The 14414-nt window shown below is 41.8% G+C and overlaps 1 protein-coding gene across 2 annotated transcripts in view; it reads left to right on the top strand.

The window, feature by feature from the left end:
• Positions 1 to 14414, top strand: part of CREB5 (cAMP responsive element binding protein 5) — a 235365-nt gene that overhangs the window by 209509 nt on the left and 11442 nt on the right. For both annotated transcript variants that reach the window (XM_040084092.2, XM_040084101.2), the window contains one exon: positions 13813 to 14136. In XM_040084092.2, the coding sequence (XP_039940026.1) occupies positions 13813 to 14136 (324 nt within the window). The remainder of the gene's footprint in view (positions 1 to 13812; positions 14137 to 14414) is intronic.

Raw genomic sequence — 14414 nt, 5'->3', positions numbered from 1 at the left:
CACATACCAGATTTTCTGAAATACAGCAGCAAATGCTTGTTTCACTTCTTTTTTCTGCTGTTTGGCAATGCAAAACTTTTGGTTTTGTCTTTGGGATGGTTGCTTTTATTTATGATGGCAAGGAGTAAAACATATTGAAACAGTCATGGTTGCAATATTTATAGATTCTGAATGCATATTAAATTAGAAGCAATGGAGAAGCAGAATTACATTTGTTTTGTAACACTGTACAGTTAAAGGCCAGAACCACTCCTGCCAACGCAGCTGCAAATGCTTTAGCTCATAGCTGAGAGTCAGAGCTACATGGCTAAACATGGGTGGATGGTATAGCACAATACAAGTGTCACCCATTGAATGAGGAACCCCTCAGAGAATCTGGCAAGAGTAATTAATGAATCCATTTGGAAAAGTCAGTGCCCTTCAATTAGCCTGAATGTAGCAGAGCAGATGGGATCCCATCCTCCAGGGAGAAAATTGAGAAAGATCCTAAGAAATACTGCTTTGGACTGATTTATCTGGGTAATTATAAGCCTCATTTGCACGAAACTGTTCAATATGGCTGCAGTGAGAAAATTAAGAATTTATAAAATGTTGATAGGTGGTCTAAACTATCAGTGGTAGTGGAATCATCTGTCAGGAAGGATCTTGGTTCAGAATATTAAACTAATCATCTGCCTAATCAGGAGAAGTAAAAGGCAAACTTGGCTGTGAAACTGAGGGGTGGAGGAGATGTACTTATAGACAACCTTTTTTTTTTAGAGGCTCCTTTGAGCTTATGTGCAGTGGAAACATTCACTGCCATCCTAATTAGATATGGTGTCCTGCAATTGAAATATCCTGCAAGGGTCCAGAAGGTAGAATAATAAGTCTAAAGAAACTTGAAGGAAAAAAAAAATTAAATGCTGAATTTCCTTAAAACATCTGGTTGTGCAGGAACAAAATGACAAGAGCAATGAAAGAGCATTTGAGAGCATGTGTGTGTCCTAGCCTTATCTCATGGAGATCCCTCTGTCCTTGCCAGCGATCTCATTTTTAAGTCAAAGCTTTGCAGGACTTATATCGATGAATGGGAAGCCATATGTGCCTTTTATGCAGACACATAAAAACTGGAAGCCAGTACATCTATATTGCAACTGTGTTTATGTATGACAGAAAAAGAAGCGGGATGGCTTATAGAAGTGAGAGAAAAATAAACACGGTTTATGACAGCATTGGAATCGCATAGAAATGATGGTCTGCAGGTTCTAGGGCTGAAGGATGTATTTGGCCAAAGAGAAATTGTGCTCCGGCGCTGTAGACTTTTCACATATCTTATGTTTTTAGTAACACTTCAGCTCAGATAGCTCTAAGCAGCGTGTTGCACAGTATTTTCTGAATTTGGAGCTTCAACAGTCAGAAGTCTGAGACTTTTTAACAAGTGACAAAGAAAACTTGTATTCTTAGGCAGAAAGAAGAAGTGGTCTCACCACTCTTCAAGCCCTCCTAGTTCAGGGCATTTCTCTGCTATTCCAAAGCCAACCATTTTCCCCCCTATGTTTCCTTCCTCCTTCACAAATGTCCCTTTCTCAAAGATGACAAATGTTGGTGTGTACTTGGGCAGCACACTCCCTCTCCTACCCCTTCCAGCAGTGCTCTGCTGTATTAAGGTGTTGGTTTGGACATTATCCCCATTGAATTCAAAACTCAAAGTGTATTCAACTGTTTTACTTAAGTAAAGAATTCAGTTCTGGCCAGATTGTCAGACATAACCAATACTTTTAGGGCATGGAACTGATGACATCAAAGCTGTGAGACTTTGATTGTAAGCCTGCTTTGGACATTCAATGGTGTGCATAATGTGTGCTGTTGGATTTTTTTATTTTATTTTTTGCTTTTCTTACCTCAGAAGGCCTGAGATAATGCGGTGATGAGCGCACCGGACAGAGCGGTGGGGGCAGGATGTTCCCACTCCGAGTCATCCTCTCAGCCCGACAGCAGGCGGTCTGAGACTGGCACAGTTTGGCCTGTGGCTGCACCTTCTTGCCCTCCGCTGATAAATAAGCAGGCTAATTGAATTAATAAACAGATAGCTCTTTTCCCTGCCAGCTGGAGCACTATCAAAATGCGTGATAAATTATCTGTCAATGCTTTAACTGCAGGGAAAAAAAAAATAAAAAGCTGCCTCAACCTTTCCTCTCCAATTCTCCCACTTTTCCCCTTCCCCTGTCCACCCAAGCACCCAGTTTGGTTTGTCTCAACCCTCCTTGCCCCTGGTCTTTTGTCCTTTGGCAGAACTCCAAAGAGAAGTAGCGGTGAGAGATTCACTCATTTGGCCAGGCCGCTAATGGCTTATTAAGACTGTAGGCAGAGCAGACGCTCCTGCGGCTCGCCGGGAAAGAGCAACAGAGGCACGTTTTTGGGGCAAGACTGCCAGTGTCTCAGGTGCCAGTGCACAGCCATCTCTCAGCTGTGACCTCCTGTGGCTGAGACAGAAGCCGCACATGAGGGGCAATGAGGGTTGCAGTCAAGCAGTAAGGGCTGTTGTTTAGTATCTTCATCACTGCCACAGACAGAGGGGTCAAGTGCACTTTCAGGTTTGCAGGTGGCACCAGGCTGAGTGGCGCAGTTGAAGTGCCTGAGGGATGGGATGCCACCCAGAGGGACTCTGGACTGGCTCGAGAAGGGGGCTCGTGGGAAGCTGATGAGGTTCAACAAGGCTTAGTGCAAGCTCATGTAACCAGGTTGGGGCCACTCTCAGTATCAATACAGGCTGGGGGTGAAGGGATTGAGAGCAGCCCTGCCAAGAAGGACTTGGGGATATTGGTGAATGAAAAGCTGGACACGACCCGGCAATGTAAACTTGCCACAACTTCCCTTCCCTGAGCTGCATCCAAAGCAGCATGGTCGAGGGACAGGATTCTGTCCCTCAGCTCTACTCTCATAAGACCCCTCCTGGAGCACTGCATGCACCTCTGAGCTCCTCTGCACAAGGAAAGGCATGGGGCTCTTGGAGTTGGTCCAGACAAAGGCCACAAAGATGATGAGGGGGCTGGATCACCTCTCCTATAAAGACAGGCTGAGAGAATTGCAGTTGTTCTGCCTGGAGAAGAGAAGGTTCTGGGTGGACTTTACTGTGGCCTTGCTGTACTTAAAGGGGGCCTACAAGATCAGGACTTTATAGCAGAGCCTGTTGTGACAGGATAACTAGTAATGGTTTTAAACTCAAAATGATTTAGCCCAGATAGAAGGAAGAAGATTTGAAGAAAATTCTTTATGATGAGAATGGTGAAGTCCCCAGATTTGTGGTAGATGTCCCTGCTTATTGCACGGGGCTGGACTAGACAATCTTTGAAGATCCCTTCCCACACACACAGTTCTACAGTTCTGTGATTCTATGAGACAAGGCATCAGGAAGCTTTACATTGACTTGATGGTGTGCCAGACAAAAGGGGGATCTTCATCATAACCTTTGATGTCACAGATGTGGGTAATACCTGAGACTTTTTTGTTTCTAAAGAGAGGAAAATGATGAGACAGAAGTGGTGAGTGATTTTCATCATACTGTCAGAATGCCCCTTCTGTCACCTCTCAAAGTGGTGTTCCCTTTTGGAAATATCTGTGTGCCTCAATATTCCTAAGTAACAGGTGATGAGAAAGATTTTACTGCTTCAGACTCTTAAGTAGGATGTAAATAGCTGGACTTCCTGTGGCATTACCTTGATTTCCAACATGCTTGTGTAAGTGCTCATGTACCTTTGCTGGTCTGGTTTCCCATTACCACATCTCCTCTGTAAGTTTCCCAGTAAACAAGCTGGAAAAGCTCCCCAGTCCTTCTTTTTCTAAAACAGCAAGATATGGGAGGTGCTGCAGAGTCTGAGATGGGAATGAGATCACAGTTATGTTCTTGTTCAGAACATGACATTTTTTTTTTCTGGTGCATATGTCAAATGAATCAGACAATGGTGGTGTCAGGAAGATGTATAATGCTGTCTGCAAGGCAGGGAGAGGAGACAGGAAGATGTGTTAAACAAGACGGTATTTATGCCTTTCTCTCTCACTCAGTAGAAATACACAAGAAATATTTTAAAAAGGAAGGTAGGGTAATAGCAGGAGCAACTAGATCCCTGTTATGCTTTTCAGAAGACTCATTTGTGCTGTGAAGGACAGTGAGCACAAATAACTGGTGTGCAGGAGTTATTTCTTCCCAGGATGCTGGCAGCTGCTTTGGGTAGGTGAGGAGGTATCTGCTTCTAGCATCACGCCATTTCCAGGTTGGTGCTCACCCAACACATGGTGTTCTACCTCCCTCAGGGTGCAGGTTGCTGCATGGACCCTCCTCCCATCTGTCCCCAGACAGTCCACTTCTTCCAGGAATTTAGATGGTTACTTATGCCCTCTTTCCACTGGCAGGAGGAACAGGGAAGCGTCCACAATGAAGCGAGGCAGGATATGCTGTACCTGTCACTTGGTGCTGGAAGGGAAATCCTACTTGTGTGACAGCCACTGCAACTGTGGGTCTAGCCAGGCAAATTTGTTTTGTATCCTGTGGTACAGGCCAAGGGAAAGCCAAATCCAGCCGTCCAGAAATGCCAGGTTGAGTCCATGGCTTACCAAGCAGGCAGCATCCTTCCCTTTGCTGGAGAAAGTGGTTGTTTTGGTTTGCTCTGACACATTGCTCTGAAAAGCAGCATTGCCAAAGAGTAAACATGCCACATGCAAGAGAATAAGTTGCTAATATATTGCATTTTGCTAAGTCATTGCTTGTCAACTGAACCATGGGGAGTGTGTGAGGATGCATTCCTAGCCCTTTCAAACACAAAGTAAAACCCATTAGTGTAAATCACCAACTCGAATAAAAAAAGGAATGGTTGAAATCTTCATTCTTCCCTCTTGTTTCACACTGTAACTATCCTAAAGTGTATTAAAAAACCTTGTGGCACTGATAGAGTAGGCAGCTGGTATCTGGTAGGGGGTTGAGATGTTGCTGCTCCTGGAGCCTCAAGTGGCTTTGAAATTCAATGCTTCTGACCCAAGACACCGCTGTTTGGAAGCAGCTGATACATGTGAGGTGGTGAAAAACAAGGCAGCAACTCGAGCTATCTGTGAACAAAGGGGGATGGTGTTGCAGGTGGAGAACAAAAGGGGCACGGTGGAGGGCAGCAGCTTGAGGGATGGAGTCAGGAGGACAACATGGGGAAACCTGGAAGGGCATAAGAGACCTTACATGGGGACATAATAGGACAGTACTTATCAACATGATTGTGTTCTGTGCTGAATATTCATGATATCCATTCATATAACTCTCAGCATAAATTATCTTTATTTTATAACAGTGAAAATGGATGCTATATTAACCTGTTTGCTTTCTATGGTTTGTATCTGCCTACTACATGCTATACTGGAGTGCATGTATTTAAAAAGCCACTGGACCTTATGTTGTCACAGCTAGATAATTAAAAGCTGTCTGCTGAATTAAAATGCTATTTTCATTCTTTTGGGTTAGATGAAAAAATAAAGCTTTAAACAAATGTGAAATAGCCCATAAGAACCCTCTCATTTTATATGTCCCTGTACTGTACTTTATATTCTAGTCATTTCTGGAAAAAAAAAAAAAATCCATGAATGCTTTAAAAATGTTACAGGAATCACCTTTAGAAAGGAAGAAGAAAAGTATTCACCTGAAACTGCGTGGTAATGAGACAGTGTGTGATTACCTGCAGCGAATTCTCCAGTCAGGCCAAGGGGCTAATGAACATCAATACTCTTTTGCAGAGAGCCCTGGGATCTCTAATGGCTGTAAGTGGTCAGGGCTTCAGTTTTACATTTCAGAGTCTGGTTGGTATAATCTTGAAACAAAATCTACAGACCAGATCGTGTCCTCTGTGCTCTGTGTGTGTGTGCGCGCCCTTGAGCACTGCACATCTGGGATGAAATCAAAGGACTTTTAAGTACACACGTATCTGATTTCTGGCCTGCTAGTAGCCCTTTAAATGTCCTGGGTTTAATCCAGGAAAAACTAGTATTCAAAAATCACACCACTGAAGGGAAAAAAAAAAAAAAAACAAACACCCAAGTTTTATGTACTTGTACTTTTCTTTGAATATGAATGACTTAATCATAATCAGCCTTAGTGAGGTGGGTGATGAAAGTTCAGAAATCTTCCGACAGGAAAGACTTTGAACCTGCGCTTCTTGCGTTCTTGGTGTGTGTTTTGTGCTCCTGAGAAAGAAAAGGAAAGTAAGCAATTTGCATTGTCATCAAAAAGCTGAAGTACACATTAAGGGGTCTCAAGGCTTCAGAACAGTATTCTGTAGGGAGAAATTTTCACAGATCCCATCTGATCTCTGAGTACAGATTAAAATACACAAACCTAGTGTTCCTCGCAGTGTTAGAGTGCCCTGATTTGAGGATTTGCTCTATATCTGGCTTGTATAGGAAATTCCCCAACTTCCTCTGAAATCAATTCCCACTTTTCTCATTAAATACAATCATAAATGTTTGTTGTGTTCTCAGGCAAGATATATATAAATATAGCAATGCAAGCACTGTACAAACACTTTCCACTTGCATTGTCCTGGAATATGGAAACAGGATTTTAGAAACTTAGAGCATTTGCTTGCAGGAGTTAAGAAGTTCTGAGCTCCAGCTCTTTGTCAGATACTTTGCTAAAAGTGCTGTATGTCCAATATGAAGAAATAATCTATGGTGCTGCACCTTGGCAATGAGCTTTAAAATGGATCTAAGAGAATAGATCATGAAGATGAGCAGTACAGACTCAGGTGCCCTTAAGTACAAGTTTTCATAGTGTCTTACAGGGTGTGATTAACACTGAGTAATTTTATTCCCACCTCTTTTATCTGTGTTTTCCACAGGTGATAATGTAGCATGCATGGGAGTAGCCCATATATTAATCTGGAGGACTAAGTAAGCAAAAGACTGACTATTTGGAGAACTAGAATGCAGGTTTGGTATGTGCCTACCTACTGACAGGTCGCAACTCAGCCCCACACAGCTGCTAGCTCACTTTCTCTTGGTGGAATGGGGGATTGATTCAGAAGGATAGAGGTAAGAAAATGCATTAATCGAGATAAAGATAGTTTAATAGGTAAGGCAAAACTCACACAGAAGCAAAGCAAAACAAGGAATGAATTCACTCCCATGAGCAGGCAGGTGTTCACCATTCTCCAGGAGAGCAGGGCCCCATCAAACTTAATGGTGACTTGGGAAGACAACGTCATCACTCCGAGCACCTCCTCTTCCTTCTATTTCCCCTCACTCTACATCCTGAGCAGGACATCAGATGGTATAGAACATTCCTTTGGTCAGTTGGGATCACCTGTCCTGGCTGTATCCCCTCCCAAGCTTCCTATGCACCCCCATCCTCCTGGCTGGTGGGGCAGGACAAGAAGCAGAAAAGGCCTTGACCCTGTGCACACCCTGCTCAGAAATAACAAAAATGTTGCAGTGTGTTATCAACACTGTGTTCAGCACAAATCCAAAACACAACCCCATACTGGCTACTATGAAGAAAATGACGTCTGTCCCAGACAAAAACAACAAGCAGGTAATTAATCCCCAAGTGTCAGGCATTTTGCTGTCAGAAACTGGCCTCTCCAGGGGTAGGTAGCAGCTAAGTAGCTGCTTTTCTTTCAGACTCTGGCACAAAGTGGGGAAATCAGTCAGAAGTTGGTTGTATTTTTTGGATCCTTCCATTGGTATTGTTTGTTGAAATTATATGACACCATGTGCCAGTAATAAATCACTTTGCTATCTTTTGTGTGATTACATAATTAAATATCCCTTCTTGGGGCTACACATAGAGGGATCGACTTAGACTTGGTGGGAATTAGGGGTTTGATTTTTTGAACTTTACATTTCCTGACTCCTGTGCAAATTAAATCCAGTCATTTAATACTGAATTGAGAAATGGTTCATGAAAGAAATAGTATATGGTGAGAAATATAAACCATTCTTTCAGTGTATTTTCTGCCTTGATTATAATTTACTTGTTCATTAAGAATACATGTAGAGTAGGAACATAGAATTCAGTCTTTTTCTAATCCTTAAAAAGGTGGTGCATTTCACAAGGATACTGGTACTTATCGCTTTTGCAAGGTGTTCTGAGATGAGCAGAAGGAAATTGATGGGTGGAGCTGGGATGTAACTTAGTTTTTCTGCTGTCCCTGGAGCTGCGGCTCTTCTCAATGAAATGCCATCACCAGAAGATGGCAGTTCCGACAGAATACCCTTGGGTCATCCTGGCTTTGACCTGCATTGGATTGCTTAAAATTGTCAGTCACGCAGAGAGTCGTCCGTCACTGGGGCTGATGTCAGTGGGCAGCGTGGCTGCTCAGGGCTCCCCTGTGCCCCCAGCTCAGGGACACTGGAGCAGCTCTTGCAGCTGACCCGTCCTTGAGCAGCATGGTGTCTAGTAGTTTTATTGCTGCTTTGATTGTCCGCAGTTGATTCTTGCTGCTTTCTGCTGAAGTTTAATTCAGTTTGCATTTGGAAATACAAGGGAGAAAAATTTGTTGTTTTTATTAGAGGCTGAGCTGCACTGAAGGCTGCATGATGATCCATTGTTCATGTTGTTACAAAATCCGACTAAGTAGGGAAGAAAGCACAAAAGGAGGGGAAAGTATAATTCAGATTTGCCAAACAGCCTGGGAATAATTCAAAGATTAGCAATTTGGCACTGTTTACTGGCGGGTTGTGAATTAAATGTATCCCACTTTTCTCTTTACATTAGTGTAATGTGTCGCTTCAGTTCTGGATTTCATGTCCTTCTCACACATCTTACTCCTCCTTCCATCAATAGGCAGGACTGTATTTTACTGCACAAGAAATGTAAGAGAAAGCATTTAATGTGGCATCAGAGACTTTCTAATTGCCGGTCTCTGAAATGTGCTCCTAAGTATCTGCAGTTCATTTATTGAGTGGAGATGAATCGCTTCCAATTTACTTTTATGAATGTGACTGGAACATTTGCAAAGAGCGGTTTCTGTTATTTACACTGTGAAATGCTTGTCAGCAGCCAACTGTAAAAGACCTGGGTGACATTTATGCTAAGTTCTCTTATCACAGTCATAGTTAAGGGAAAGGATAAATTTTGGTGTGATGCTCTGAAATGCAATGGGTCAAGTTCTGTTCACAGCTTGAGCTGTCACTGGCTTAACTCTGTGTATTAATTTTGGGTATGATGCTTAATGAGAGAGTTAAAAGGAAAGCTTCACTATTGCAGATGAGAAAGCGATATTAGTGACACTGAAGTCAATGGTATGCTTGCCATGAAGTTTGGCTAATCAAGATCATTACCCTGAGGTTGCTGCTGAATTGCAGATGTGTGGCGATGCTTGATGTCTGTAATCCTTTCCTATTTCCCACCCCTCTCTAGACTCTTCTGTCCCCTGTGGGGAACTTATTGAGCGCTTGTATAATAGCGACTAGAATCACAGTCACTAGTGCAAGAAAATATCTTTGAGATCATATTTCATGTGCCTTCCGGGGTCTGATATAATCTCCAGATAAGAATATACTAGACATTAACTAGATACTGCAGCTGGTCTTGTCTCTTTCTAATTTAGTGGGATTCGGGCGTGTAGACCAGAAGGGAAGAGAGCTTTTTTTTCTGAGTGCAGCAATGCATACTTATTTGGAACAATTCAATCCTATTCAAAAGCAGCATTCCATGTCTGTCTCAACCTGAAATTCAGCTGGGTGTTATAGTAGCTTATTGTTTGATGCAAGCACAGACCACCTGTAAAATTGAAGATTGTTGTAATTTCTCTACTGAGAGATGAATGGGAGAAAGTTGTATCTTATAGTCATATACAGATTATGGCATATAATATGTACAGCCTGTTTTAAATATAACATTATATAAATATTATAAATATTGATTAAATATTATCATATAGAATATATCTTATTCTATATTCTATATTACATATTATATATGAAACTCACAAAACTATTTGCATTTTTAAATGTGGGAAAAGCAACCTCCAAATTTACAGTTTCTTGGGTTTTCTTCTCCTTTTAACAAACTGAAGAAAATGCTGTCTGTTTTTCACTAACAATTTTTGAAAAAGAAAGGTAGGGCAAAAGCCAAGCCAACTTTGAAATCCACTTCACAGTTGAGGAAAATTAGAAAGCAGCAAGATCCAGAATAACAGAAGTGTTAGAGAAGCTGATACTGTTTTTCATTCAGGATCTCAAGTGCTTGAAGGTTATTTTTGGCAGATTTGGGGTTTGTCCAGAGATGTTCAGTGTATAAGTTAGGATCTGTGTTGATAAAAGGAAACATCAAGTAATTAACTGCACCATGATGTCAGTCTTTAGGTGGAGGAAGCACTGTGAAAACTCTTGTTTCCAAAAACCCCCAATACTCCAGGTACAAGGATAACTTCTTCAAGGTGTTACCTTCATCTGGCATTCAGTGGGGTGGCTTCAGAGTAAATTTGTCAGTTAGGGGCATTGCCATAAGGAACAGTTCTCTGTTCTGTACAGGGAACACACGGTGAAGTCAGTCACACAGTTCCTGAAAAAACTGAACGGCCGCAGAATTGGATCTTGGGTTACCATTTCATTGTAGAGGGGATTTGGTGGTGTCGTCAGTCCACTAAGCTCAATTTTTATGCCATCACATTTTATTTGACACTAAACTAAAACAGCTGCTTGCAATTAGCACACATAAAAGAAACAATAACAAAACTGCAGCCTGCCCTTGGAGCGCTAACATACTCAGTGCAAAGAGTTTACCAAGTTCTGGTGATTTTCCCTCCCTCTGCTCTAACCAAAACATCGAAAACAATTGATCTCACTGAAGACTAGATGAAAAAAAAAGTTTATTCGTTCCCTGAATGTTTCTGATGGGCAGCAGTGACTTGTTATTGGAAGATTGAGGCTGCTCCAGATGTGGGCATGGACAGAACTCTCGCTGCTGCAGAGCTGATCTAAGCATGCAGTTAAAGGGAGGCGAAGGCTGCTTCTGCCCTGGGACAGGATGATGTAGAGAGCTGGTTTCTTACCAGGACTGGGATCCAGGGCAGCTGGCCCACCCTCCCATTGGGAACAGTGAACAAGGAGCTTGTAAAATACACAGACCAAATGGAAATGACCCCTATTGACTGAAACCAGCTGCATGTCAGACCTCTCACTGTCTCTCTTGATTTGCTATCTCAAATAAATGGATATGGTAGAAAGGCTACAGAAAGAAAACAAAATAATTTATTCTCCTTGAAGTTGCACCACACTAGTAAGCCTCAGTTTTTACAGCTGAAAAAAAAAAAAAAAAAAGTTTATTAACAGATTAAATTTTTCCCTCTTTTTTTTTTGGAGCTTTGAAAGTCTGCAGTTTAGATGACATACTGTAGTTCAGTTTCAGAGGTCTTTGACAAATAGACATGGTAGATTTTGTAAGGTATTTGTCACATAAAACTGCTGGCTAATGAGAGCTTGGTTATTTTGAATTTAGATTCAGAAAACAGTTACAACAACTTTTGGTTGTGCTTTGGCTTAGATGTGCATGGTGGCTCAACTCCATGAAAAGTGAGTTTTGAAGAAACATGACACAGAGAAAGACTTGACTTCTTAATGCATTTTTCCCCATTATTTTTCCTAATACACTCCCGGGTAACACCAGTTAGTCTGAGCATTGTGAGGAGCTGCTTGCAGTAACCATGGTAGCACTGGAATACAGGAACATTCAGGACAACAGCTGCTCCAGTCCTCCATTTGATGCTCAGATGGGTTACTGCTATTGGTATTAGATTGCCCTCTGTTCAGACTTTAGAAGTAGAGAAGGAGGTACTTAACCTCACTGGCACAGTGACCTTTGATCTCTGTTTTTGAGAAGATCATCAGGATGGGACACATGCCATGTAGTCATGGTTTGATAGACTTTTTTAAGGAGCCTTCTTAAAAGACATCAGTCTAGACTTCATTCTTGCAAACTGAGATGTGTTTTGCAAATACATATATTATATGTATATATATATATTTAAGTCTTGGTCAGCCAGTTGATCATTAGTGACAGAAGTAATCAAATTTAGATTAATAGAGCTATTAGATTGTCTCCATATAATGACATTCATGAAGTCTAAAAAAGCATGTGCATACAAAAACTTGAGGATGAGACTTTGAATTTAATGTTACTTCTTTTTGCCTTCCATAACCTTCTTTTTTCCTCTATTTTTCTTTTTTTTTTTTTTTTTTTTCTTTCCCTTAAGGAATTGTTTCTTTCTCATTCACGGTTGTACAAACACAGTACAGTAACAGCTTTGACCACAGAAGCTTTCACCTGTGGCCTTGCAGTGGTGCAACAGACAGATGTTATTTCAGTACGAAATAGACTGAAATCCCCATCTGTAGGTTCTAAGTGTCCTGGCAGTCACTCTTTTTGCTTTAAAGACAGAACTAAAATGCAGCTCAGCCTGGCCATTGTTCCTCTGCTGGCATTTTTTGTCACATTGGCTTATAGGATCTTCTGACCCACAGACAGATATTGTTATGTGGAAAGGCTCACCTCTATGCCTCCTACCATTCACCTCTCTGCCTCTTACCACTGCATTTTTTTACTGACTGTCTTATGGTGACGTGACATCTCCTACAAATGAGCTCTCTGCTATTTGTTCTATCCTCTGGCTGGATAATGAGTTATGAGGTAGTTGGATTATTCAAATTGTGCTGGTCTGGCATCAAGTGATACCATACACCTCCTCCCTTTCTTTTTTATCTTAACATTTTCTGCTAATTACTTGCATTAGTGAGAGTAAATCAATTGACTTCTTCGGAAATATAAAGACTTAAAGAGGTGTTGGGTGGCTGCCTGTAGATAATCTTCTATGTTGAGCAAGAAGCAGAACCATGGATGTGAAGGAGGCTTCTCTGGGTTTGGAAGAAACTCTTCTCCTAGCCGGTATCTGTGAGGCTCTATCTTTGGTACACTCGTGGAGGATGCCAGCGATTTCAGTAGTCTAAGAGTCAAATGACATCAGCAAGGTGATTGTGTGCTGGAACAGCTCACAACTTTGGGATGACCCTGTAATTGTGCTGAAAGGGAACTTTTTCACTCTGTCTTTCCACAATGTCCTTTGTACACAAAGGCTCTATGCTGCAGTCCAAAACTGACCGAATTTCACCCTTTCCCACTGGCCTTTACTTGTGTTCAGATAAAAGTGAAGAAGTCCCATTGATACTAAGGAAAGTTTTGCCCTAGTCAGATTCCATGGCGCAATACAGTTACATGTGGCATACAAAACAGAGAGAAGGAACCAAGTGACAACAGGACAACACACGCTTGAGCTTTTCAGCAAAGAAAGAGGATCAGGTTGAAGCCACCCTCATTATTTTCCCATCTTTATGATGAAAGAACAGGCTGGGTACTAGAACACTTGAATTTGAAAAACACATCAATGCAATGTATTTTCCAATGTTTCTTTTAAATAATATCTGAAGACAGGCACTTTGTTGCATCTTGATTTTAATCAGTTTCATTTTTAAAAATTGCGAGAATAAAAGCTTGTTGAAGGTAACCTTACTAAGCTGGCCAGTGAGACAGTTATTTTTCCTCAGAAGCACAGTTTGAAATGTGTAACTGTTAAATTTCAGTTCAGACATTTGTATCTTTAAATATTTGCAGTGGAAAACTAGATTAGAGCTCAATAATATGTTCTTTCTCAAAGTGAAATAAGACGCCTTTTATCAAGGGAGCAGCAAGAGAAAAACTACATAAATCTCAAAACAAGACGGGGCACAATTTCTGCGACAGCATTTCTGATTGGTCAGATTACTGTGTACAAATGTTGAATTTTCTGCCTTGTTCTGTTCCAGAGATTGAAGGCAGCACTGAGTCATCATCCTGCCGCCATGTCAAATGGGAATATGAACACCATGGGCCACATGATGGAAATGATGAGCTCGCGACAGGACCAGACACCACACCATCATATGCACTCACATCCTCATCAGCACCAGACGCTGCCACCTCATCACTCATACCCACATCAGCACCAGCATCCGGCACACCATCCTCATCCTCAGCCTCATCACCAGCAAAACCATCCCCACCACCACTCCCACTCGCACCTTCACACACACCCAGCACACCACCAGACCTCACCGCACCCCCCGCTGCACTCGGGTGGACAAGCACAGGTAGACCTTCGTGTCCTGCTGCATTGCTGAGTTTTGCTCTTGGGTGGAGTTAAAACCTGATCTCAGTATTGTTTCTTCTTGCGTGCATGTCTTGCTAGATACAAGCCCCTCAGGCTACTTGTAAATGTCTGCTAATGGTGATGGGGATGCTAAAACTTTATTTAGAAAATGGAGCGAAGCAACAACTTGTTTTGCTGCCTAATTTACTAGACATTTGTAATTTCTTACTTTATAAGGAGCTCCAAGGCTTTTCGGTGCTCTGAGCTCTGCAGATTGCC

This window comes from Hirundo rustica, chromosome 1 (genome assembly GCF_015227805.2).
Source record: "Hirundo rustica isolate bHirRus1 chromosome 1, bHirRus1.pri.v3, whole genome shotgun sequence".
NCBI classification, from domain to species: Eukaryota; Metazoa; Chordata; class Aves; order Passeriformes; family Hirundinidae; genus Hirundo; species Hirundo rustica.
This window is presented reverse-complemented; position numbering and strand designations above follow the sequence as displayed.